Source organism: Canis lupus, chromosome 20 (assembly GCF_011100685.1).
Source record: "Canis lupus familiaris isolate Mischka breed German Shepherd chromosome 20, alternate assembly UU_Cfam_GSD_1.0, whole genome shotgun sequence".
Taxonomy (NCBI): Eukaryota; Metazoa; Chordata; class Mammalia; order Carnivora; family Canidae; genus Canis; species Canis lupus.
Window position 1 is genome coordinate 35965506 of NC_049241.1, and position 27792 is coordinate 35993297.

Sequence of the window (27792 nt, forward strand, 5' to 3'; positions counted from 1 at the left end):
CACAAAGGATGGTGGTAGGTAGAATTACACTGTTGAAAAGTTCTTGTTCCACATGAAGTGGTACTTCATGCACTAAATTAAGTCTAGATACACTGTATACTTAAGGATGCTCACCTTAATCCTTAAAGCAATATATATATATATATATATATATATATATATATATATATATATATATATATTTTAGAAGGTAGATTAGCACTTTCCTGGTGGATAGGGATCACCTCAGTTTGTAGAAGTCCCACAACCTAGGACAGGGTCTAAATATACTGAGCCCTGGATAAATGTTGAATTAAAGAATAAATAGAGATATGTAAATGAAATGAACAGGATTGAAAATGGTAAGCATCAGAAAAGAGGCAAAATGTAAATGAAATGAACAGGATTGAAAATGGTAAGCATCAGAAAAGAGGCAAAAATAAAGTATCATTAGAGTTCATAAGAATTATTATATGGAAAGCAGATAAAATAATTTTAATTTTGTACTTATAGAAAATAAAGATATTATGGGTTCTGTGTGTCTGAGGACATTTCTTCTAGCTGTGGCGGAGGTGAACTCTAGAATTTCCATTCAATGAAGACTCACTATAGAGGGCTTTGCTCCAGAGTCCCTTGAACTCCCAGACTACGTGAGGTCTGCTAGTTGTGCATTGTGATAGTGCCCTGTACTTCTCTTTCATGTCGTTTAGCATGAGTAAAATGTAGTAATTGTTTATGTCATCATGGCTTTAATAAACATCACTGCTGTTGGACGGTGTGCTTTGTGAGAACAAGAACAGCATCAACTTAGCTTGTGGTTGTGGCCATATCCACAGCACAGTGCCTGACACAGAGGAGGTTACAGAAAGCTACTTGTTGAATTATCACAGCACGTAAGAGGTGGATGAAATCTCAGAAATCATCTAGATAGGACAAATCATCAGAAATGACAAGATGTCATTTCATGGATAAGCAATGAGACCACAGCAGCTGATCTTTGAGCACATAAATGGTCCAAGTGGGACAAGAGCTACCGGAGTCTACATTTCTAGACCTCCAGGCCAGGGCTCTCTGTGTTGGGTCAAGCTGAGGCTCCACCTGCCACCCCTTCTTCCACTTTCACGTGACCAATAGTCAGGGTCCTGTGCATAACATGTGGACACAAGACAACTGATCAACACAAAGCTCAGTCATGCATTGACCTTATGAAAAGTTACAACATTCTAGCCAAATGAACAAAAAACATAGCATGCCTTCACAGTGTGTGTGTGTGTGTGTGTGTGTGTGTATGTGACAACGCAGAAATGACTTTAATTTTTAAATGTTTGCACCTGAAGACTCTGGGGAAGTTATTTACACATCAGTCTTGTGCATAAATGACATATGGCCTCTAACTAAGAAATATCCAATGTATCTTAAAATACAGAAGACTAACTGTGACCCCCTGCCAAGCTGATAAAAAAAAAGAAAAGAAATAGGCATCTTCTCATAAGTTAGATCAGAAAGGGAGGGGGGTTTATTTTAATAGAAAGAATGAAAAATTTCCTTCTCTTTTCATCTATTTTCCTATAGATGTGACCCCTTTGTTTCTTGTTTATGCACAAAAAGTCAACTCACTACTTCCACGAAAAGCACCATTTCTAATTCTGGGGTCTGGGTCTTCTGTGCTCCCTCCCTCTGAATGAACAGAACTCCTCACTCAGGCAAAGAGGACAAGAATGGATTGTGGCTTGAAAGGAATACATAAAAAAGCCCATGAGGATCGTGATTTCCTCTGCTCAGAAAGAACTTCTACTAAACCCATCTTTTGCTCACATCCACAAGGTGCAGGTTTCCCCAGGGCAAAGCCTCACTGGCCAGCAGGGAAATGCTGCCAGGGAAAAGGTGAGCTCTGCTGCTTGCTGCTCCACTGCCCTTTCTAATCCTTTCCAGGAAAGCCCAGTGAATGATGATATAGGTGTCCTACAGTGGAGGACCCCAGAGGTCCTGAGCCACTCCTTCCCTTCACCTGGTCTCCCTCAGCAGGGACTTCCCAGGGTCACAGGTATGTCCAGGAGGCAGCAGTGGGAAGCTTCTCCTGGGAGTATGGCGTACCACCAGCTGTCCCACTTGGAGATTTCCCATCATGGTCTCTGCATCCTTCCCACTCTGAACCGCTCATCCCAGCATTGCAATTAGGCCATTGCATTTGCAAGGTAGATGTCTGTGGCTTGAAGATGACCAGGAGGGGATGTTCAAGACACTGCATTCCCCAGCTCCTTCCCACTCATACTTTTGTTATCCTTCTGCATGTCACCAGGCTTTTTATTTTCCTATTACTTACAAAATAACAAAGAAAATTTATTATAGAAAACTTTGCAATGGAAAACGCTTCTGCAAGATACACAATTCAAAACCACATTTTTTTTCTGCTGTGCACCAGCTCTGTGCAATTGGCACTTATTGGAGACAGCTTTCAAAGAAAATATGTTTGCGGTTCAAAGATAAGCAGGTTTTTAGTAAACTGTCAAAAGGACTTTTTTTTCATCTTCTCTGCTGCCAATGGAAAAACCCAAAAAGAAAGAGTAAGTAAGAAGGGGAAAGCATTATCTCCAAATTATATTACATCTGTAGACCTGGTTTTCTGGAAATTCATCAATGGATAGGGTAATCGGGGCTAGGGTCCGCTCCCATCACTCCATCCTCACCTTGAGTTGGGTTTGACATCAGAATAATGAGGGCAAAACACTAAAATAACCCTGTTATAATTAAGACACAGGGTTTTTTCTCAACTGTTTTCATTACAATGATCAATTTCATATGAGCTTTACATAAAAAAAAAACCTACGTTAATTCAAAGCACAAAATAAAAAAACAAAGATGCCATTTTAACAAGGCCTCTGTTCATATCAATTATAACTGTAAATTGCCCAAATGGAGAGATATCAGAGAGTAAAAAACAAAACCAAGAGAAGACCCATCTAGAACCCACAGGCCATCCATAGAGAGGGACAAGCAAGGGAGAGGGCTGAACAATAAAGTCTTTCAGCCAATAAAGACGACCAGGTAGTTCTGGTTTCCATGGAGGGCGCTGTATTATAGGTTGTTTGCCCACACTACCCTTCCAAAAGCTGCAGTTTGCCTGTTGCCCCAATATAGCTCTTGTTAAGAATAAGCTAATACCATGTTAGAGAACCTTTCCAAAGGTGACTGCTGATGTCAAGGCCATAAGCCCATGAGAAAAATGTCAACCTCTGGAAAGACTGTCAACCTCTGGAGAGATAAAGACAAAATTTAATTGGAAAACAAAACCCTGATAATAAAGGAGGCATGACTTTCTTCTGATAACAAGTAATAATTATACCAGTGGAAAGTAAATTCTTCACTTTCAAAGCACATGAATGTTACAATGAAGCAAAGGCTCCAACCTAAATGGAAAGAAGAGGCAGACCCACCATTTCTTTTCGATTTGGGGAACAGGGGGGCTAAGACTCAAAGCTACAAAGTTTAGGAAATTTTTACAAAAGTACTTTTTTTTCTGTAGGAAAAGACTCCCAGCTCCCTCTGAACTAATAGCACAGGGGCATCCTCAGCATTATTTCACGGTGAGCAGACGATAGTCTGAAATTTTTTTGATAAAAACAATCCACTGGCAAGGGTTGCCAAGAGGTCAGTGGAACCCAGATTAACAATTGATCAGCTCTAATGGACTGTTGTAGCAATAAACCCAGAGCCCGTGCGCAGACCTGCTTACCCCAGTGATAGCAATGGGGCTGGCATCCAAGCTGTTAAGACTTGCACTTAATGGCATCGAGGCTTCACAGCTTCAAAACCTTCATCTAAGAAGACGTGCATTCTTCCATGCACGTCCATTTTCTCCAAGGCTTCTCTTTTATAGGTTCTCACAAAAGCACACATGGTTTACTCAGACCCAGAGAAGATTTCACCAAGGTCTGAGGTCCAGGCAGTAAATGACATTCCGTAATACTGACAGATTATTTCAACCTCTACTCTAGTTCAGACCACAACAGTATTCCCTGACGTTTCCCTTGTACTTAGAGAAAACAGATCACTGGAGGAGGAAAACCTGGGCTCCCCTTCTTTGTTCCCAAGAGAACAAAAACTGTAACAATCCAAAGACTCATTTTCTCAGTCCAGACACACACAGAGAGAGAGAGGAAGGGAGGGAGGGTTAGAGATGTTAAAGCTGCATTTATGCCTACAGCACCACATTTGACAAGGGAATCATCTGTGCTACATAAGAATTCCACTGTAAAGCTTCAATAATAGGAAGTCAGAGCACTCTTGAAGGTAACACTAGCTTCCCAGGGACAAAAAAAGAGTGGCTCTAGGTTAGTTGAGTTAAACCACAGAACATCTGTCCTTTACTAAAGGATAAATAATCCCTTCAAGTCATTAAATCATCCTCTCCCTTACCCACTCATGTGTTGTAGACAAGTGATATCAGAATAAAATTGACTGTATGAGCATAAACACCACCAGATTTTCCAAAATAGTTCTGACTTCCAATAATTCTTCACTCTCCTATAAACTCACTTCTTCCTGTTGAACCAATGAATGCAAATGTTTGGTCCAGAAAAACCCAAGAACAAGGATATTCTCCTTCACAAGCACCATACAAGGAAACCAGGAAATTTAATATTTATGCATCATTATTATCTATTGCAGAGTCCATTTTCAAATCCTTGCTTTTGGTTCTGGATCCAGTTTAGAATCAAGCATTGCATTTTTCTTCCTCACGTATCTCTGTGTCCTTTAGTCTGGAACAGGTCCTCAATGTTTCTTTGTCTTTCTTGACCTTGGAATGTTTGAAGAGGAGTCCAGACAGTTACTTTGTACAACATTCCTTCATCCAGATTTGTCTGATGTTTTATCCTGGTTATATTCAGGTTACACATTCTGGGCAAGAATTCTACATATGGATGTTGTCCTAAAGCTCAACACACATCTGGAGGCACGTGACATCACTTTGTCTCCTCTATGGTGATACTAACTTTGATTACCTGTTTAATATGGTATCTGCCAGGTTTCTCCATGGTAAAGTTTCTATACTCCCATTTGTAATTAATAAGTAATTTGTGGGCAGAAACTTTGAAACTCTCAATGTCCTGTTCTTCATCAAACTCTTTCCTACTAGTTTTAGCATCCATTGAAGATTCTTGCCTGGAATTATTACGATAATCTTCTATCCCCGCCCCCAATCTCTTCTATATTTATTAGTTGGCATTCTACTGTAAGAGCTTTTCCTTCTGTCATTTTTTTAAAGTAGGCTCCATGCCCAGCGTGGAGCCCAATGCAGGCCTTGACCTTACAATCCTGAGATCAAGACTTGAGCGGAGATCAAAAGTCGGACACTTAACCAACTGAGCCAGCCCAATGCCCCAAGCTTTCCCTTCTCTTTTCTGCATATATGTATCTATCACCTATTTGTACCTTATTAGAGTGGACTTGGGGATTCTTATTTTATTCAATGTTATAATCTCACTTGAGTTGAGCTTCAGTAATTTATAACCAGAATATTCCTCAGGAGAAGGAGATAGTTTCTACTGACAACACATTTAAATGGTCCCTACAATCCTCATAGTTACAAAGTTGCTTCCTGATGCTTCCATTCAACCCCTGTGGCCCACTCTAAGAATTCCAAACCCTCTGAAAAGGAGGCACATTGAAAATAAATGTGGCTAGTAAACAGCCTCTGGACCTTCCTACAGCCACCATGTACGTGTGGCTATAGGAAGCAAGGTACTTCTTGCTATATTCTAACTCCTCTGCCCCTTCCCTTGCAGCTCTGCTCTCTTCTGATGTTAATAGTCCTTGGCCCTTCTCCACCACTGCCCCCGTCCCCACAACCTCTTTCGCTTGGCTGAAGTCCTGGTTCTATTTGTTCCGTATGTTGGTGTTATGCCTGAAAATGACCACCAAATGGCAGGCTTGAGAGTTTCTCTTTCCCCTCCAGACCTATTCCTCATCCTTCTACACCTAGCTCAATTTCAGAAGACTGAACTACATCAACCACACCAGTAGCTGGATTCAGCCAACAGTGGGTCAGCAAGACATCAGAAGGCTAGACACTGTTATTGGAATATTATTCCCCCAAATCTCATCCTTCTAGCTCACCATGATTGGCTACATATCTCTAACAAATACTCTTTCCACATAGCTATTCTCCTTGGGTTCTGGAAACCACTCCTCCTTCTTGCTACTCAGGCCAGGAATGTGGCTTATCCTGCGGATAACATCATTGCTTGTTAGTTTCTCTAACCACACCTTTGAAAATACTCCCTTTATTAGATTTGCCTCAACTCCATTTGAGTGTGCATTCTTTCACCCATAAAGCAAAAAATATAGATGGGGAGGGATGAGAAGAGGTTCACCATGGAAGGAAGACACCAAAGGCTATTTTGGTATCACCATTTTTTTTCTGCTTGAATATTCATGTCTGCCTTTATCATTTCCAATAAATGAAAACACAGCAAAATAAACACTACTTCCTAATTGTGACCACATGCCACTAGAAGAGATACATTCTAGCAAAGCACAAACTTTAGGATTAAGATTCACTCCTGTTTACCTAGCAATGAGAAAATATCACAGAACTCAAAATGGCAATACAGATAATATTTCCATCAAGAGGAAGAGGGACTCAAAGGAACCTCCAGGTATTATTCAATTCACTTGTTGCCTTTTACTGCTTTCTATATACATGGCAACATCAAAATCCTTCTAAGCCACACACAGGCATAGCCATAGTTGGATACAAGATCTACTATAAGAAGTTTATTAAGCAGATGTTTAAATCTGACGTCAGTAAATGATTTAATTTTTAGATACAATTAATAGTCAATCCAAGATTACATCATCGCAATTTTGCTTCCAATCACCTAAAATGTAGCCACGGAAGTGGGATTAACAAATATTCTGCTGTCTATCTTAATATACCATTAGGAGTTCTGGTGATTGTTGTTAGTTGACTGATTACAGCCTCCAGAACTGGAGAGGAGTTCATCAAAATCTGGTTTTGTGCATATGCATGAGTATGTGTTATCACTCACTATAACTATCCTGGTGGATACTGGTTGAGGATCACCACCCTGCCCCATCGAGAAATAAGCACATTTATTTCAACTCTGTACCATCCTCCTGAAAGCCTTTTTCTCCCATCCACTGAAAGCAGGTGTTTCTGTTTCTCTTACCATTTCTTGTTTGGCAGCCAACACACAAAAAAGCTTAACTCAAACTATAATCAGTTACCTGCAAGTCTGCATCAAATTCATGTTTCAGATGTGCCTCTTCTGCAGCCTCCACAAGACGCTGAAAAGACAGAAGGCAAAATGAAGGATCAGAAATGTGGCCCAGACCTTATCCCAACAATGTGAAAAGACTGATGTTTCCCCATTGCCCCAAAATGACAGATTATATCATGACATGTGCATTATGACCTGGAGCCTTTGCTCCCATGAAATTGAAAAGAGCAACATCAGCGTAAAATCTGCTTTTTGTCTTCATCATTCAATCACAGTTTTTTCAGCACATATTTATTGTTACGTGTGCATAAATGCACACAAGTTTTGCATTCATTTTCATTGCAATTTGTAACAATTCAAACACTGGCCCTGAAGGCCCAACATGGATGCCAAAACCTACCTAGACTAGTGTGTTCCTTAGATACAGAAGGCTCTTGGTCAAGATTTATTAAATTGAGTCCAACACTAAGTGGGCTTTCTTCCCCTTTGGCTTGAGAAACACTACTTATTTTAATTCCCTCAGTCATTCAAAGCAACTCTTCTTGCATCCAGTTCTAGTATGTAATTATGAGGTGACAATTATTTGAATTTATGGTACATCAATGCCATTTTGGCAGTCTGCATCCCAATAAGAAAATAACTGAAATTAAATCAATAGGCAGTACCCATAAATACACAACTCTTGTTATTCTTCTTAGCCAACTAAATTCAATCCATATTCTTATAAAAGCAATTTCATGAAATTCCATTTAAAGGCAATTGGTCAACCTTCAAAATTATTTATACTTTAATTGGAATTTGCCAACATTAAATTGACAACATAGACTAGAGACTATTGCAGAAAACTCATTTAGTAAAATAATAGTTCACTGAAATTTCATCGGACTAAAAGCAAAATCTTCAGATCTAGGTACAAATTCAGCCATTTCTATTTTTCTCCTGGTTACTCTTGTAGCCTAGACTGTCTTTAACCTGTTTTTAATTGATATAATACAGACCTGAGTTTAATAGGCCATGTTTGAAACTTGGTGACATGGGTATTAATCTCTAAATGATTACAAATCAACAAACAAATGTTCCATGAATAATTATTAAATTGGATATGGAAATGAGGAGTTTGAAATATATGGGATAACATGAGGTACCAATAAAGACCACTAAGGCATCTCTTCCCACAGAACATACAAAGAACGAGGTAGGCCAGCCAGAGACATTGTTGCCCACAGACAGGAATCCAGGAGGGGTGGCAAATCTGCCTTCCCATACTTCTTCCGGATGGTCAGGAAGGGATTTCCCCTTCTCTGGTCAAAGAACCGACCCCAGGAGAATATTACAGGGCCAGAGCCAGAAGGCTCAGTTCTAATTCTAGGCTAGATGCAATCCACTTCATTTTTTCAGCTGAGCCCTTCTCCTCTCAGACCTCGGTTTCTTCATCTGAAACCCCTGAAACAGTGACGCTAGTGTAGTGCTTCTCCAAGGGCAGAAGCAAGGGCAAGCAGCGTCAGTTTCACCTGCAAACATGTTAAAAATGCATGTTCTCACGCCCCATCCCAACTTAGAGAATCAGAAGCTCTAGGGGTGGGGCCGGCAATCTGCTTTAACAAGCCCTCTAGGGAATTTGGAAGCCCCTAAAATTTGAGAACCAGTGGCAAAAAACAGCACTCCTCCTAGAGCTGAACTCATCCCTGCTGCCTTGATTAATGATACCAACCAGCCCTTCAAGGTTTTTCAACTTTCATTTGTCTTTCTAAAATCCGTGTATTTTCACTATAAGACATTAAATGCTTTCTAGAAGAGCAGCATAAAATGGAGAGGATGAGAAACAGGGAAAAAGAAAAATAAGGAGAGACACTATATGTAGATTGGATCCATTGGCCCCAAGCTTTTGCTAGGTCACAGTCTTCCTAGAATCATCCTAGATAATGAAGCTTGTCAGCCTCCTGGGATCACATGACCCAATCTGCAAATGCATCCAGGTGGACCCTGACAAATGAGTGACAGTGGTACAAGGAATCTATGTGTTTGTGAGAGCTTGTTCTTTTAATTTTCGTAACAGATTTAGAATATCTATGCATGTATCATGAAATCAGTTACATACTGAGATTTATAGAACGGATATAAATAATTTGCATGTCTGGACACTTACATTATCAAAACAGTCATGCATTTTGATTATGTATTTACCTAAACACAAAAAAGTTGCTGTTTCATGGTGTCTAAGTACTCTGAGAACCCAGAGAAGAAATGTGGATGACATGTACAAATGATCAAAAGAACAAAATAAAATTTCATGATGACCAGGACAGATAATATTGAAAGAAGTGAACAACTGGAAATGAAGAAAACAATAAAGCAGTATAACAGCAACAAATAAGAGAACAAGATGGAAATAACAGGTAGTTGAAATATCACAAAATAATACAGCACAAAATATATTACATGTATCTAGAAAAATACATTTCATTTTCCTTTGTGTGTATATATGTATATCCATATCATAAATACCATATAACATTCATATATAACCTAACATGTAATGTATTTCAACCACTGCAATACAAGTCATGGTATTAGGAGTTAGTTGGGGGCAGCCCGGTGGCACAGTGGTTTAGCGCCGCCTGCAGCCTAGGGTGTGATCCTGGAGACCCGCGATCAAGTCCTGTATGGGGCTCCCTGAATGGAGCCTGCTTCTCTCTCTGCCTGTGTCTCTGCCTCTCTCCCTCTCTATGAATAAATAAATAAAATCTTTTTTTTTTTTTTTAAAGGAGTTAGTTGGACAGTTAGGTAGTCAGGGCCAGGGTCCCCAGTGAGAAAATATGGAGTCAGGACAGCTAAAATAAAACAGCAGTGACCTCCTGTTTTGCAGCTTAGAAAGGACCCCACTGACATTCTGCTTTGCAGCCTTTGAAAAACATCCTAAAATAAGACAATTAACCACAAAAGCATATGTCAACATCACCGCAAGGAACAGTTAAGACATAAGCCCCCAGATGTCTTTTATAGACCATCAGCAGGTGGACATCTAACAGGTGACCAAAGCCCCAATTGCCATGATTCAGCACACCCTGATTGCTTGAGAAATTCTGCAAGAGAGCTCATAAAACCCCCTAAACTTAGAAACTCTGAGGGCAACCCAATCAGGTCACCCTCGGTCTCTGCGAGCTTTGTACTCTTCCTCACTAAACTTCGCTTTGCTGCCCACCATGTCTTCATTTTTTGAAGAGGCCTGACCCAGGACCTGAGCATTGAGAGGACACAGATCTTGTACCAGTGGGTCATAAGAAGGCAATATATTGGAAATAATTCAATACTATCCCACTAAGTACTAAGATCAGCCTGAGCACCGTTCTCTGTGTGGAGCCGTGAGCGCGCTTCTAGCCAGTGTTTATGTTCATTCTCAAGTTAAATTTGCCACATGCTTTTTTTTTTTTTAAACTTAATTTAATTCATATAATTTTGGTTTCCATGAAGATATTTTCCCATCAAGCTCACTACAAAGCCTTAAGAAATAAGATTCAAAAGAAGATGATCCCCTGGCAGTGACACATAATAAGTATCTTATGTAAAGCAAGAAAGTATGTTGGAACAGGGCTCTTTGAAAGGATACACGCTCCATGAAGTGAACCATGAGGTTATCCCAATCTGCCCTGTGATGCTACTGGAAGAGAGGCCTATGTTTTATGGCAAAATTCAGGGGGAAGTCCCCAAGAACAAGCATATCTGTTGTGTACAATGCTAATGACAAATGGCACATCAAGAACTGTACACCTTTTGGAAAGAACAAAGGATAGTTGATCTTTCTTCTGAAATATTCTTATAAAGATACATCAGTTAAAAGAAATGTTATTTAAGAAGAATATCATGTGCCATAAATTTACCTAAAACAGAGTCCTGAGGACAGAAGTTTCTACTGTTAATGAAATTAACAGAAATTGAATCACCATTTTAAAAAGTCAAGGCCATTCAACTTCCACCTCTGACGTTTGCCTGCAGAAAAGAGCAGCCTCTCATGTCTCTTTCCTGAGCAAATACCTTTATCATCTAAATCGAATTAAGTATGTTTTAAAAATAAGTTTGATTACCACTTGCAGGTAAGGAAAATCAATTAAAATTTGCTAATATTTTAGTTATTATATAAGGAACCACTGAGCCCGAGGGAAACCATTACTCTATTATACCTATTGGAAAGGCAGTGTGCTTTTAATAATAATAAGTTAATTTTCTCTTGTATGAATTCCCCTTTTGGATCCGCAGATGGGATTATAGAATTGTGAATGTGGTTTTTAATTAAAACTGAACACTGGAAATAAAAATTGCTTTGAAGACTAGTATTCAAAACTGAGCTCTGAGGCAAGGGAAACAGCAGTGTTGTCCACGGATCCTCCCCACTTTAATGCCAAAGCAATTCCTCACTCAACAAAAATGATAACAATATACTGGAATATACATGCTGGCGTTGGAACAAAGCATCTACAAGCCAAAAAGTTGTAATTCATGAGTTGATGTATGTTTCGGCGACTTTTTATATTTCTAAATAACTCTTCCCTTTTAGTGAAATAAATACAAACAAAAGCTATCTTTATAAATAAGAAATGCTAGAAGCCATGAACCATGGACATGGACTATTTATAGCCATGGTGAAGGCAAAACTGCCAAGGGGAATAGTGGGATATTAAAGCATTTCATTTAAAATTACATCTTATTTCTTGTTACAACGACCCCACATATAATCAGTACGATGCTACAGAATGAAGTCTCCCGTCTCCTCCCCCAAAACACTTACATCAAGACTATATAGCTCAAGACATCACAGAGGTCAAGCTATTTCCGTCATGGTTCAGGAGGGGGAAAACAGGACACCAAGTCACAGTAAAAACTGGATCAGAAAAAGAAAATGATTTCATTTGTTCTACTTGTATTTTATTTTATTTTATCTTATTATTATTATCATTTTTTTTATTGCTGGTCATCTTGGCTTAACGAGAGAAAAGATAGAACAGTACAGTGGGGGGTTGGGGGAACAGAAAATGTGATATACAACAAAGTAACCTACTACTAGACTCCCGCTGATTCTATCAGAATGAACAAATTATGTACAAATGAAAAAACGTTTTTTAATAAGAAAAGGGGAAGGCGGGGGAGGGAGCAATTATAGATGAAAATCCTTAAAGCAAAGCAGAAATATAGAAACCATATGGAGTAGCAAAGAAAAACGTTATTTTTATTTCTCATGTTAAAACTAAAAAGCTTTGGCTTGTAAATGCTGTTATAATGGGATATTGGAATTTAACAAAGATTTCAAAGCACTTAATACATTTTGTGGCTTTCATTTAACATTTTGCAACAACACATTTAATAATCAGACCAGTGTTTTTATTGCTTTTTTTTTTTTTCTGGAATGAACACATAATTCTTTCTCAAAAAAAAAAAAAATAGTTAAAGTCAACTGAGGGGATTCTAAGGAAAATCTATAACCATTAATATGGCTTTGGGCTGTGCCAAGGGTTCGCTTGGACCTAAGGATTGAATTGTGGAGACTACCAGAGTTAGAGACCATGTGAGTCTTCCTTCAAATCCAACAAGCTCTAAACTTAGTGTTAGAAGAACAAACAGAACTATCAAGAAGACATGATAATTCCAGGGACAATCATACCAAGTGTGGCATGGTTCATCTTTTCCTTATACTAGATTCAGCCGCTTTTGCTTTAAGGGCCACAGTTTAATGAAGAGTTACTCCTTTTGCCCATCAGTGTGTTCCTAGCACCATATCATGTGGCAGGGCTTAAACTCAACAGGTTGACCATCTACATCTGTGAGGACAGAGAAGACCCTGGTCCTTTCTGCATCACAGATTTCAAACTCAATTGATCCCAGGAATAAAATGAAAAATCTCTATCCTCATTAAAATGCTGTCAGCACATGAAAAGATATCTCTGGGAATCTGGACAAAATGAGACTGATTTGTTCCCAGAGCTAATTTCAAACACTCCTTTCTTGAATGAAGGGTCAGAAACCAACAGTTTAAGAACCATTAAGTTGGGGAGGGGGTGAGTGAAAAAAAAGAGTAAATGTTCAAATTTACATTTTCATTCCTTCTGGCCTGGAAATCCCTTCCCTTTTGTTCTCAAGATGGAACTTTTACTACTCTGTAACAGCGCAGATTCACCTTTGCTATTTTTGTAGCTGGACTAGTCAGATCACTAATTCCTAAAGTGCTGGGCTGGTAGCACCAGTGAGCCATGAAACAACACAAGGCACTTTAAAGAAGGGTGAGGGCCACACACAAGGAAAATAGGATTTCAGTACAAAGGGACAAGTGACAAAGAATGCTGCCAGAGGGCTAGGAAGCTTCCCGGAGGAAGTAACATCAGAGCTGTGCTCTAAAGGAGAACAGGAGGCTCTTCCAGAACAAAGAAAGGTGCTGAATCAGGGTTCCAGCCCATGGGAACATTGCAAACAAAGTTCTGGAGGCAAGAAAATGTGTTAAGAAACAACCAGATCTCAGGGCAAAAGTACACAACCTGGAAGGATGGACACAAGTAAACAAGAACTCTTTCCATCCCACCATAGGAGGCTGAATCCAAAGTCATACCTGAGAGCCTCCTAATATTTGGTAATCCTTATTGATACAAATGTTTTTACTTTTCAATTCCAATAGAAATGACACATATAAATCACCGACTATCAAGATGATCGTTTCTTTAGAGAAAAACAACTTTTAAGGAGCCTTCATTATTTCGTTGTTCCTGTAGAAGAAATAAGCTTTGTTGCACACGAATGAATATTTTGTATAAAATGACCTTCTGCCTGAAAGCTGTGAAGATTGCTTCTGCTTTAAAAACGGCAAACATTTCAAAGTGGATTATAAAAGCTAATCTATAAAGTTTCCAGAGAAAGCAGGTGACGGAACAAAAGAGCACACGCATCCAGCATGTACCTGGTGCTTTCTCTTCCCTTCCTCCACTCCTCCCCCTCCACCCCTTCCTGGCTCCTTCGGATTACATAAACCCACACCAGATTTTTAGAAGACAAAATAAGCCCAGAGCTCACATCAGAAGGCAGGATCACAATCAATCACAAACTATCTTTGTTTCCACAATAGATACCTGTTATCAATTTGGAGCTGATTAAATTAATGCCTGTTATCAACATGACTGGCCAATCTCCAATGCAAAGCCACCTCATTCTCCAGTGAAGGCTGCATTTGCCCAAGCGCAATTTGTGCAAAGCTACTGCAGATAAGAACCACCAAACTTTGCTCGAGGGGCTGCCCAAGGGCCATGGCCACAGGGAGGAGTTAGGAAGAGAAGGCAAGTAATTCTTCCAAATGATCTGGCATTTTATGGAACAGCCTTCCACTGATGGAGCCTTCTAGGGAATGGCTTAGTTGAATATCAAAATCAAGTCTACTTAACCATAAACCTTGAAAAGTTCCCCCCAGGACTCTTCAGTTGGGGGATAACTGGGCTATTTTCTTTGTGGGCAATGGAACTGTCATTAATTTCCTGAGGGGGGCAGTTCAGGAGAAACGGGATTGTGAACAAGCTGTTGGCACCAGTGAGAAAATCTGTCCTCCAGAGTTTCTATTCGGAGTAGTTCACTTCTGTTCAACTTGGTTTAATAGGTATTTGATTGGAACCCATTAAGTAACCAGAATGGCACCAAGAACTGAGAGGGACACCAAGTTCAGGACTCCATGACTTAGTCCTGACCCACGAGAAACTTTTGGTCCTGTAGAATGAGAACAGGTCTCAGAGCCCAAGGACAAGTGTTTGAATCCAGATCACCCTACTCACTAGCTGCCTGACCTGGGAAAATCTTAACTGCTCTGAGTCTCGGTTTTCTTATCTGAGGCACCGAAATAATACCATCTTTGCTCTCTACTTCAACGTGTGAATTTGATGAGAATGTAGTCACAAAACATTTCCTAAAGGATTCCGCACAAGTGCAAGAAATTATTGTGATGGGGTAAGGGAAGAGACAAGATGTTCAGGCATAACACAGCTTGATTGTAACAAGGAAGGCTCACAGAGTCGATGCCTCCCACGGTTGGCGCTCAGATGGGGAGAACTTGGAACAACTCTTCAAGTTCACAGTTACATGGAGGTTATGTGAACGTTAATTCTGCTGCCAAGGAAAGGACTCCAAACTTTGTGTTCACAAACACAAGGCTGTGCACCTGCTCCTTGAGGACTGGTTTTCAGAAGCCACCAGTCTTTTCCAGCTTCAGCAGCACAATCCGTGATCAGTGAGGCTGAAAATGGAGTGAGGCCAGGGCCTTTATTGAAAGGTTTGACTGATGTCCTCAGAATGGCACAAACACAGAAATTAAGCTGTTTGCCAAAGTAACCTCCTTCGCCAGGTGGCACCTGAGACATGGAATAGGCCAGCAAGCATGGCAGGCAGCTAGCTCCTGGCCCCTGGGCTCTGACAATGGCCAGGGGAGGAAAATTCTCTTTCTCCTTAAAAGTGGAAAATCACAGAACAGTTTCCATGTCCATTCAGACTTTACCATCTCAAGATGGACTTTTACATAAATTTGATTCATGAAAATGAATCAATCATTCTCTTTATATTCTGCCCTTCTATCCACCCAACCAACTGTTTACCAGGCAACTTCAGGAGGGGGGTCAGGAGGCAACATATTTTGGACCAGAGAGCAGGATCTGGAGTCAAACAACCTGACTTTGAAATCTGGCTCTAGGTACTTCATGAGAGTACTCTGGACAAAAGTTCTGGTACAGAGTAAATGTCCATTCATGTTAGCTCTTATCTTTGCTGATGATGGTGCCAATGGTGGCAACAATGATGATGATGAAGCATATCAGAGGAATTATGCCAGGGCTTGAGCCATGAAGACAACTGGCATATCTGTCATCTAGGTAGGAGGAGAAGCCAGTAATCAGACAGTGTGGTGTGGGCTGTCATAGGAGGACCACACAGGTGACAAGAGCAAACAGCTATTGAGTTTCACACCTCCTGTCTCCATGTGTGAAGCTCCTCTAAGTGTTCAAGTCAATTAATCCAGCTATTCCTTACAACCATCCCATGAAAGAAAGCACAGATATTATCCTAACGCTACATGTAGGGAAAACAAAGGCATAGAAAGAGTAAAGTGTAATGAAACCTCAAAGCAGGGAGCAAACAACCCTGCCAGTGTACAGGAAACCATGGGGAAGGTTTCATAAATGATGTGACCATGAGCTTGGGTTAAAAGATGAATGTGGGGGATCCCTGGGTGGCGCAGAGGTTTAGCGCCTGCCTTTGGCTCAGGGCGCGATCCTGGAGACCTGGGATCAAATCCCACGTCAGGCTCCCGGTGCATGGAGCCTGCTTCTCCTTCTGCCTGTGTCTCTGCCTCTCTCTCTACTCTCTAGCTCTCTCTCTGTGTGACTATCGTAAATAAATTAAAAAAAAAAAAAAAGATGAATGTGAGTTAGCCACACGGCCAAGAGAAAGGATAGGGAGGAAGCAACAAAAGCTCAAAGGTAGGAGCCCATGTGTCTGGCAGAGCTGCAGGTGTTCTGGAATGGGGCAGATAAAGACAAGGAGGGTGCCAAAAGGCAGGCAGGTAGGATTCAGGTAAGCATGGGCAATGAGCTAGGCAAAGGAATCCTGTGTCCTGTGCACCACAGGGGCAGGGTGCTGAAGAGGTCTGACTGGGCACAGAGCGATGTGATCACTTCTGGACATTAAGTCATCTTTATATTAATCTGGAAGCAATGTTGAAAAAATAAAGTAGCAGGGGATAAATCTGAAACAAGGAAAGACTGATGCAGGGAAACTGCTCAATTTAATGCCACTGACTGCACAAATATCTCAACCCATCAGCAAGTCCTAGGTATGCCTCATGTTTACCATCATGATCATCATCTTCCTGCAGAATCTACTCAAAGCCACAAAGTTGAAGTCCCTAGACACCCAGCCTCCTAACAGGGCCCCAGCTCTGCTCCAAGCCCTACCATGCACACTGATGGTAGGGCTTGGAGAATAATTTTGATGTCATCCCTCTTCTACTGAAACCCTCCGATGACTTCCCATCACTCATGACCATGACTCAGAGGCTCTTAATGACCTGGCCCTATACCCTGAGTGGCCCCCTCTTGCCCTGGTCCTAGACTCCCAGCCACCTTTCTGGCCCTAAACCACCACACACTCACCTCTGCCACCTTTCCTGTTTTCATAGGTAAGGATGTTCTCCTAGATCCTCAGATGTTTGCCCCCTCTTCCTCATCATTCATTCTGCAGCTCCAAAGACCCCTCCTCAGAGATACCGTCATCATCTCACCTCCTACAAAATGGTGACCTGCTTTGTTCTTAAAACAGCACTGGGCACATGGCCAGCAGTCAAAATACAGCCACTGCACTAATTAAAGACAATTATCCACCCTACTATATGCCAGGCACTGTGTTTGACTGGGAATATAGAATTTATAAGATGCATCTCCTTCTTTTGAGGACATTACAGTCTAGGGAAGGAGACAGAGAAATAGGCAACCACACTCAACATGATAAAGTCTCGACAAGAAAAAAGCCCACTGAGGGATCAACTAGACCAGATTTAAGGGATACAAGGTGGCTTCTCATCTATGTTGAGACCTGAAGGACTAATTAACCCAGACAACAGGAAAGTTCTTCCAAGATGAGAAAACTACATGTACGAAGACCCTAAGGCAAAAGAGAACATGATCCATTCAGGCCATTGCAAGGGGTTCAGTATATGGGCGCACCCAGGGGTGGGATTGCATGGAGGGAGGTAGCACAAAAGGAAGGTGGAGGGTTAAAAGCAACTAAATATTATTGAAGTTATCTAGATTTTTAACATTTTTTCAGAGAGTGATCCAAGGCAACAGTGAGAAAGACTGTAGAGAAAAGACATGTTAAAGCAAATCTGCAAAATTCAGAGACCAACAGGATAGAGAGAACAAAGAAATGGACAGAGTAATAGTAACTAGCTGGGTACCATTAACCATTATCTAGTGCCACAAAGGCGTGGTCAGAGGGGGATTTGGAACTCAGGAGGAACATAAGAGGAAAGAAGGGTGGTGGGTGTTGTAAAAGCTCACAGCAACACCAAAGAATGTAATGATAGAAAATCTGTCGATTCAGGGTATGTGTTAGATGGTCCCTGCTGGTTCTCAATATCACCTAAGCTACCCCTTCTATGGCAGGGTCCAGAAGCCTAAAAACCACATGTTCTAGAATCCCTTACCAGCAGGGCCTCAGATTAGATCCTGGAGAGACCAGCGAGGCAAAGACAGGAGATACCAATATTCTCCAACTGAAGCCACGGGCAAGTGTGTGGGCATCAGCCCATGGCACTTATCTTTTGCTGGTGTCACCCAGATGCCTTCTTGAGAACTACCCACTGAGTCTACAGAGGCTAAGGCCATTGGGGGTGGTTCCCTGTGACCGTGGCACTTCCTGAATCTATACACACTTAGACAGCAGCTTCCCTGAACCTCATGCCCCCATTTCTTCCAGTTATCAAGTGAGCTTTTAATTACCTGTATTAATCCTTGCCTACTTGGAATACATAAAAGCTTTTTGGCTTTTCTGACCAAACTTGACTGAGTACACTACAGGGTGACTGTGTAAGAACCATTTCAAAGCAGAGGAAGGGGCAGGGGCCAATGTGCAGAAAAGTTAGAGGAGGGACTGGAGTTTGGGAGAATAAATCCAGACTCCTGTATCAAATTACTAGGAAGGAAAGAAGGGAGGAAGGAAGGAAGAGAGGGAGGGAGGGAGGAGAGATTTGGGCCATAGCAGGAAGGGAATGCAGAGTGCAGGAAGGCTTTAGGATGAAAACATGCTTATAGCAATATAAAGAAATAAGAACTGTCCTGGGAAGCTCTCTGAAGACCCAACTCAGGGTAGCTCTAGGATCCTTTCCAGGGACCAGCCATTGGGTTCAGGCCTCCAATTCAAAGATCCTTAAACTTAGACTTTTCACTTTACCTCCTAAGGAGATGACAAGTGGAGTCACAGAAAAACCACTGCTCTAGAAGGCGAAGCTGTTTCTGCACCATTCCCTTCCTGGACCACACGGTCTATGGTACATTACAACTTTTTTTTTACTGTATCTTTTATTTTCTTGGGAAAAGCTCAACTATACTATATAGGTCCTCTTTGTTAAAAAGCAGTAACTTGTTTAATATAAATATTTAAAATAAACCATGATTTGAACTATGCTTTGCCATTTCTTCACTTCATAACATACTGGGAGCCTTGGGGGAAAAAAGAATCCGAATAGTTTGGGTCATTTGTGACTTTTGAAGGACCTTGAGAAATAGGGCCAAGCTGGCTTTTACTCCTCCTCTACGGTAAAGTAAACCACATGTACTTATGTGTGAAGTTTATTCCAAATGAAATCAAGAATGAATAATGAAAAATAAGACGAATCCCATGATCCTAGTCTCTAAACATTTTACACAAGCGCACTGCCCTACATCAATGTCCTCAGGAAAGGCCCTCCTCCCACAATGCAGAAATAAAATCCTGACGCCAATACTCTTAACTTTTTTTTTTTCCAATACTCTGAACCTTGACCAATACTTTCAAGAAGATGACAGCTCCAACTCAACACATGGGGTGTGGCAAGATACCCGGCCCCGGTGGCATGACACTATGTGCGTTGGGAACTGAACAAACCAAGGCGTAGGTTCGGTACAAAGTGTATATATCTTAAGCTCATTTTCTGTTAATTTTCCCTTCTAATTCTCATATGTTTCTTTGTATTCAAGAAATGACATTTTTACCCTCTGGAACCAAACTTCACATTTTTAAATTTCCAAGGATGAGATGCTAGCTTAAAAGATAAGCTGGCTCTCCCCTTTTTAATGCCCAGGTAATGAACTGAAATTACACATAAGGTTTGAATTTTTATGGGAAGTTAGTCTTATGCTTTATTCTCTACAATTCTGTCAACCCTTAATTTTAACTTTATTTCAAAATGGCAATAAAACAAGCAGATATAAGAACACATGGTAGGGGTGCAAGATTGGAGGATTTTACTTTCATGAAGAAAAGACAGAGCCCCTCAAGGCCTAAGTCCATTTTACATAAAAGTAAATTAGGACCAAAACCTCAAATCCCCTCAATGTTTCTGCAATGCCTCATTTGTAAACCATGCTTGCTCTTGACATTCATCATGCTTTGCTCATGCACACAGCCCTCCTCAGCCCCTCATACCCCACAGCTCAGACTCTTGTAATTCTTACAATGCTCTTACAGGACCAAACAGAATGGAGTCTTCAGCACAAAGCATTGAGCATGCCGACACTCCTTGTTCAGCTTTCTGCTGCCCGCTCTCCTTCTTTTACTGTGAAAGAGACACAGAGAGACCTACGAAGTTTGACCAAACCAAATTTCCACTTTGTGAATCAAAAGGAGTTAGGATCAGCAGTTCTACATAGTTTAAGCAAATTCACAAAATATATTTGAGCTTCAGTGGTTTTTAATTCCCCATTGATATTCAGAAGGAGTGAAATGATTTTGAGCAAATCAAGCAATCCTAGGGAGATGCTAAAGAAGGGAATGGACATGATCAAAGCTCTTCTCTGTGCCAAAATTTACAAGTGTTTGTCTATTTAAGCTTTCCTATTAGCCCTCGGAGAGCGATGACCTCCCCATTGCACCAATTAGAAACGGTCTCAGAGGGATGAAGAGACTACCCCATGGAACCATGGACAGGGGCAGCTATCTCAACTGGTCCCTCAGCAAAGACATTTAAATTTAATAAGCAAATAAACTGAGGCCAGGATGTCTTGACTGGACCTTGACTTTCATGAGCATTTTGCTTTAAAACCAGGTATAAATAGAGGAGCAAAGAGCTAGAACAGAGGAAATTACACATTCTCTTATGTTGTGCATTATATCAGAAAGCATGCCTGTCATCTATCTGACCAGAGAAGAGCAGACTAACTTTGGTCACAACTTTCTTCTTCATCCAAAAACATGGATGAAAATCTAGCTTGGAAGAAGCAAAGAAGATAATCTGAAGGCTGATGATTGTCTAATATCTCTCAGTGCTGAGTGGTCCTCCCTTTTGGGCTTGGAAACCACTCAAAGAACTTCCTGTCTCCATCTCTACAGTGACAGAAGGTTGGCACAAGAGCGAAGACCAAATGTTTAGTTTTTGATGCACTGGGAGAAGCAGAAGCCGTAGGTAACAGCTCCCCACCAGCACCCGTTAGGTCAAAACCAGCTCTCTCTCCATGGGTGAGCCAAGCAGAATTGGCTCAGTAGCAGCCATCATGTCAGCAGGGACCGGCTGCAGGAGGCAGGAGGTGTAGTCCTCACAATGCACTGCTCAGGGCCTCGTCAGCGGCATCTCAGTGAATCAACAGCTTTTAAGGGGCTTATGTCAGAAGAGACACAGATAGCAAACAAGGGAACAAAAGTGTTAGGATCCTAGGATGCCTGGGTGGCTCAGCGGTTGAGCATCTACCTTCAGCTCAGGGCGTGATCCTGGGGTGCTGGGATAGAGTCCCACATGGGGCTCCCTGGACAGAGCCTGCCTCTCCCTCTGCCTATGTCTCTGCCTCTCTCTGTGTCTCTCATGAATAAAGAGATAAAAATCTTTAAAAAAAAAAGTGTTAGGTCTTATCAGGTGAGGATAAGTATCCTAAAGATTATAAGACAAGGCAATGCAGTAGGGGGTGACAGCAGTACAAATGTCTGGGGTGGTCAGGAAAGGAATCTCTACAAAATTGATACCTGAATAACAAGAAGGAGCCCAAAGGATATGTGAAGGAAGAACTTTCCAGGAAGAACAGCAGCACAGCAAGTGCAAAGGCTCTGAGGCGCTGGTTGCTAAAACCAAAAATAGGTCCAAGAGACCACATCTAAAACTGTTGGGGCCAGGTATGCTATGCTAGTTCAGTTTATTTGGATTTTTGAAAGAAAATGACACATATTTATTATCCATATTTATCATAAGTCTTCAGTGAGACCTGCGGCAGCACCTCATTATCAAATATTAATATTTCTTAAGACATGATTATTCACATTAAATAGAACAAATAAATATTAAATATATCCATTTGTCAGTTCAGATCAAGCTTCTCCATCAAATGAGTTATGAAAAATTCTCAATTTTCAGACTTTCTGGGTTTCAAAATTGCAGTATGAGATTGTGAACCTACTCAGACTTAAAAAATAAAATTAAGTTGATAGGAGTCTCAGTTTTATGTTGTTAGTCATGAAGTTTTCCAAGCCCTTTCGCTTAGCTACCACTTGTGCCAGAAAATCACAACATTAAATGAGTAAGGACAGATCAAATAAATGACAATGGGAAGAGAGGTCTTACTGCTGTGATGAAAATGCCCAGACAATGTGATGTGTGTCAATTACCACATTATGATACAGGCACAATTTGGCAAATCTACTAAAGTCACTGAATCACACACTTAAAACGGGCGAATCATACTGGATGTCAATTATACCTCAATAAAATTGTTAGAAAAAAATATCAATGGGAGAAACTCAGAAATGTGAACTAATGCACTATTTTGCAAATGTAAAAACCCCCTAACATATTACGTGATCATATTTTCTCAGATTAAACATGTTCCAAGTAATGTAAAATGATAGTTACTTTGGGAAACAATCTGGAAGTTCTCCAGAAAGGTTAAACACACACTTGCCATATAACCCAGTAAATTCCCTCCTATGTACACACTCTAGAAATGTAAAATACTATATCCACACAAAAACTTATACACAAATGTTCATAGCTTTGCTCTTCATTAATAGCCAAAAATGTGGGCAGCCCAGGTGGCTCAGCGGTTTAGCACCACCTTCAGCCCAGGGCCTGATCCTGGAGACCCAGGATCGAGTCCCACGTTGGGCTCCCAGCATGGAGCCTGCTTCTCCCTCTGCCTGTGCCTCTGTCTGTCTCTCACTCTCTCATTAATAAATAAATAAAATCTTTAAAAAAATAGCCAAAAATGTGGAAACAAGCCAAATGTTCATCGAGCAATGAATGGATAACTGTGGTATATCCATGTGATGAATATTATTTAGCAATAAAAACGGATAAAATACTGATTCATGCCACTACACAGATAAACCTTGGAAACACGCTAAGTAAAATAAAGCGAGTCAGTCACAAAAGACTGCATATTGTATGGATAAAGATATTGGGTTTCTTTATGGGGTGATGAAAATGTTCTAAAACTGATAGTGGTGACGGTTGCACAACTGTAAATAGGCTACAGTCTATGGAATCGTACACTTCATAAGTGGGTAAACTCTATGGAATGTGAACTATATTTCAATAAAACTGTCACCCCCCACTAAAAGGTGTTTTTAGTATACTAGGGTGGAATTAAATATGTATTGTTGTCTGATATTCTTCAAAGCATACGACGACGACTCCTTGGTACTTGCCCCGTTAGCGAGTACAACCTGCCGATCACCACCAAGAGAGGGAAAGTTCTCATCCTGGGCCAGTCTGTGGAGAGATTTAATCTCCTTTAAAGACTCACTTACTTATTTACTAGGTTCTTAATTTGGATCTTTTATGTGTCTTTGGCACAACAACCCATTTCAGATGAACTAGCCAAATTACTATCACTTGCAATAAGTGTGACGAGACACTAAATAAATATTACGCAGATAAAAGTAAGTTAAATATATTAAAATGATCCTTAGAAGTGTGCTATATTTTGAACATTCAACCACTGCAGTCTAAGAATTACAGCTTCATGGCATCTAGCTCAATTCTAAGGTCGATCCAGAGCTAATATACAAATAGCGCTAATTAAAAATTTTCTCACTTCTTGGGAAAGAAAACACCAAATGGAGGAAGAGATCATAGGTTAGCAATAACATTTTGGAAGGCTTATAATAACTTATTACTGTTTATTTATATCCCACCTCATTCCAAAAAGATTTCCCTGTTGTTTGTGTGCTCAATTAAGGGGGGGGGGAGGCCTCTATTATTAAATTAATTAAGAACAGCTCATCTTAAGGGACATGAAACCATCAACAAATATTTGCTTATTTATATATTTATTTATCTAGTCAACAAATATTTATTAAGCGACTACTACATACAAAGAACCAGACAGTAGCCGGACACTGAAGGGAGCTAAAAAAAGTACTTGTGACAGTCTCCGCACCCCAGGAATTTATCGTCATAGCTGGCAACGATAAATAATTACCCCTGATGCTATCTGCAGATCTCAAATTCAAGAGGTGGAAGAGTTGAGGGCAGGAGTGTCGACTCCCACAACTGAGGCCAGGAAGGCAGAGCTGATGGATTTTGATCTCACGTTACAAGATGTTTAGGACGTACACAGGTTCAGAGAAAAGAAGACAGATGGGCTTCAGGAACAGAGGGCATGCTGGTCTGGGGCAGAGAGCAGGAGAGAGCAGGGCAGACAGCAGAGCAGGGCCAGTGTGGGGCAATGCCTGGGCCCTCGGTGTAAGGACTGAACTTCATCCTAAGTGAGTTCAGAGAGGCGCTGGAGGAGAAGTACCCCAGGACAGTGAGAGGCCAGGGTGCCCTGGCCATGGTGGCTGGATAAGGCGAAGGAGATTCAGAGGAAAGCACAAGCCCTTGGCCTGTCCCACAGGGGTGGTGTGTGCAACCCTGAACAATACGCAGACGGCTCCCCAGCACAGCTGTGGCTCTCTGTGACACCCACCAACAGACTGAATTTATTCCTATTCTAAACTGCTATTAAAAAAAAAAAAAGGTTTGTGTCATGAAATTATATTAGAGGGTTGTTGTTTTTTGTTTATTTGTTTTTTGTTTTTAAAGAACAATGCTCTGGGACACCTGGGTGGCTCAGTGGTTGAGCATCTGCCTTTGGCTCAGGGCGTGATCCCGGGGTCCTGGGTTGGATCCCCTATCAGGCTCCTTGCAGGGAGCCTGCTTCTCCCTCTGCCTATGCCTCTGCCTCTCTGTGTGTCTCTCATGAATAAATAAATGAATAAATAATTTTTTAAAAGATTTTAAAAATAAGAAAGAAAGAAAGAAAGAAAAAGAAAGAAAGAAAGAAAAGAAGAAGAAGAAGAGAAGAAAGAAAGAAAGAAAGAAAGAAAGAAAGAAAGAAAGAAAGAAAGAAAGAAAAGAAAGAATAATGTTCCTTCATAAAGTCTCAGGCCTGGGTGGAGAAAAAAGACAACACTTTCAGTGAACTAGGATAGCCCTGAGATACTGATATTACGGATATACTATCTGTGATTATTTCTATAATGTTGATCTAGCTGTCACTATTTGGGGAGAATGGAAGCAGGATGAGTAACATAGCAAGTAAGCTTATAAAGGGAACCACACCCCCAAATATTAGCTTGCTTCAGGACACATACACTAATGATTAAACTGATGATACGATACAAGCTGGTTACATGCTGAAAATTAAGGTTTACACAAACCAGAAGAGACCAGTGACTTTCCTGGGTTCTGTCTGTCTCCCCCTCTCTCCTATTCCCTGACTCAAAAGAAGTTAACTTCAACCATTATCTATTAGGTAAAGACCAATAAAACACCGTCCTATCTCTTGAAGAACGCGAATGCGATTGCACAAAATTGTAAAGGAAATAAGTATCTAACCAAATAACTACTATTGGATAGGATGAATGCTACAGGTAACATTCATACATGGTGACTTTATAAACATTAAAATAATAATAATAACTGTTAAAATAAGTTAAAACAAGAATACCAAGTCTTACAAAGTCAAGGACAAGGAAAGAAGGAAACAGTGTTATAAAGCCCCAAAAGGCCAGAGGGAATATAACCCAGAACAGTCTGGGAAGACATGATGCTGAAGTAAGATCCTGGCCCTGGCAAGATAAGTTTATGCAAAAAGGCAAGCTGGCATGGTTTAAAAAGGAACTAAGAGAGGGATGCCTGGGTGGCTCAGCAGTTAAGCATCTGCCTTTGGCTCAGGGCATGATCCCGGAGTTCCCAGATGGAGTCCCACATCAGGCTCCTGCATGGAGCCTGCTTCTCCCTCTGCCTGTGTCTCTGCCTCTCTCTTTGTCTCTTATGAATAAATGAATAAAATCTTTAAAAAGGTGGAGGGAGGGATCCCTGGGTGGCGCAGCGGTTTGGCGCCTGCCTTTGGCCCAGGGCGCGATCCTGGAGACCCGGGATCGAATCCCACGTCGGGCTCCCGGTGCATGGAGCCTGCTTCTCCCTCTGCCTGTGTCTCTGCCTCTCTCTCTCTCTCTCTCTCTGTGTGTGTGTGTGTGACTATCATAAATAAATAAATAAATATTTAAAAAAAAAAAAAAAGGTGGAGGGACTAGAGACTAGAAGGAGCTCTTCCAGGTACTGAGTTAGGGGGTAAGGGATACGGTCAGGGCTCTCTTGCCCTAATCCCCTGGGATGATGTTTTTAAGTACGCTGAGGGATAGCATTTCCCATGATGTCTGCACTTCCTTTGTACCAGGAACTTGGATAGCTATGTCTCGTGATCAGGTTAGGGATGGTCAGAACTACACATTGCAGCTCCAGTCTTTATAGATGGCAGCTGTCAGGAAGGCCACTCGGGGCTGACAACAACATCCCTGGAGACAATAAGGTGGGAGCACCTGGCACAAGGTAGGGGCACATGAGTGCCCGATGGGCAGAGAACCCCCAGTACCCACAGCAGGTTGAGGGCAGAACCAATACTCACCAGAGTGAATCTGCTCTTTGGTAATTTCATTGATTTTAAAGAAATATTGTCTTTGATGAAGGATCAAGGAAGTGAGTTCATTGAACACAATTTAGTGTGCAGAAATATTGGTTTAGTCCATAGCTGAAAAAACAAACAACTCTAAGCAATATTACTGGACAGCTATTGGAGGACAAGATTATTGGAATAGGTGAGCTGGTACTAAGAAAATTAGACTTGGCAGTTTATCAAGTGTGAACAGGGGAGGATGCATGAATTCTAAGTCAATAAGCATTTCATCACTCCCGAGGACTTCCACCTGGCAGGTGCCTGGATTCCTGCCACCACATTTGCTTTGTCTCCCTGTTTTCTCTGCTCTTCGCTTTGGATGTAGAGCACCCTTCCATTGGGAGGTGACTTTTCGCTTTATAAGCATGGTAGCCTCTTCTAAGAACCTTAACCATAATTGTGAGAACATCTTTAATAATGCAAATATGCACCAAGTTAGACAGCTGCCTTTTTCTCATCAAGAGGCATCCTGGGAAAGAAGGATACGGAGGGAAAGTTAAGGAAAGCTGAGTGCAAAATCCAGGGTCCGTGTCTACTGAATGGTTAAGCTGGTGGCTTCCAGAGTAAAATGCTTAGGCCTTCCTCAGAGTTTCCTCTCCTGATTTTGCAGTTACATCAAGAAGCCTTACTCTATGGGCAAAAAGCCTGTATCATTTAAAAAAAAAATCATAATAATAATCTAATACATATGTGGAGTTGGCATATCTCCTGTGAATCCAATTTAAGCCCCTCATCTTTGTGCCCTAATAGGTTTACATATTTTCTGATGAGGGGGAAAAATGTGTTTATATCTGCTTTCCAAGTTTCAGGGCTGAGTATTCTGCAGCCCTAGGGTTACTAATTCTCAAAAGGAAAGCCTAACTCCTCTTTCACTTTGATAGGTT

The 27792-nt window shown here is 41.0% G+C and overlaps 1 protein-coding gene across 10 annotated transcripts in view; it reads right to left on the reverse strand.

Moving 5' to 3' along the window:
- Positions 1-27792, reverse strand: part of CACNA2D3 (calcium voltage-gated channel auxiliary subunit alpha2delta 3) — a 946725-nt gene that overhangs the window by 576818 nt on the left and 342115 nt on the right. For all 10 annotated transcript variants that reach the window (XR_005374880.1, XM_038566127.1, XM_038566132.1 and 7 more), the window contains one exon: positions 7231-7290. Coding sequence is in view for 9 of the 10 variants with exons in the window: in XM_038566127.1 (XP_038422055.1) it covers positions 7231-7290 (60 nt within the window). In the remaining variant the exon portion in view is untranslated. The remainder of the gene's footprint in view (positions 1-7230; positions 7291-27792) is intronic.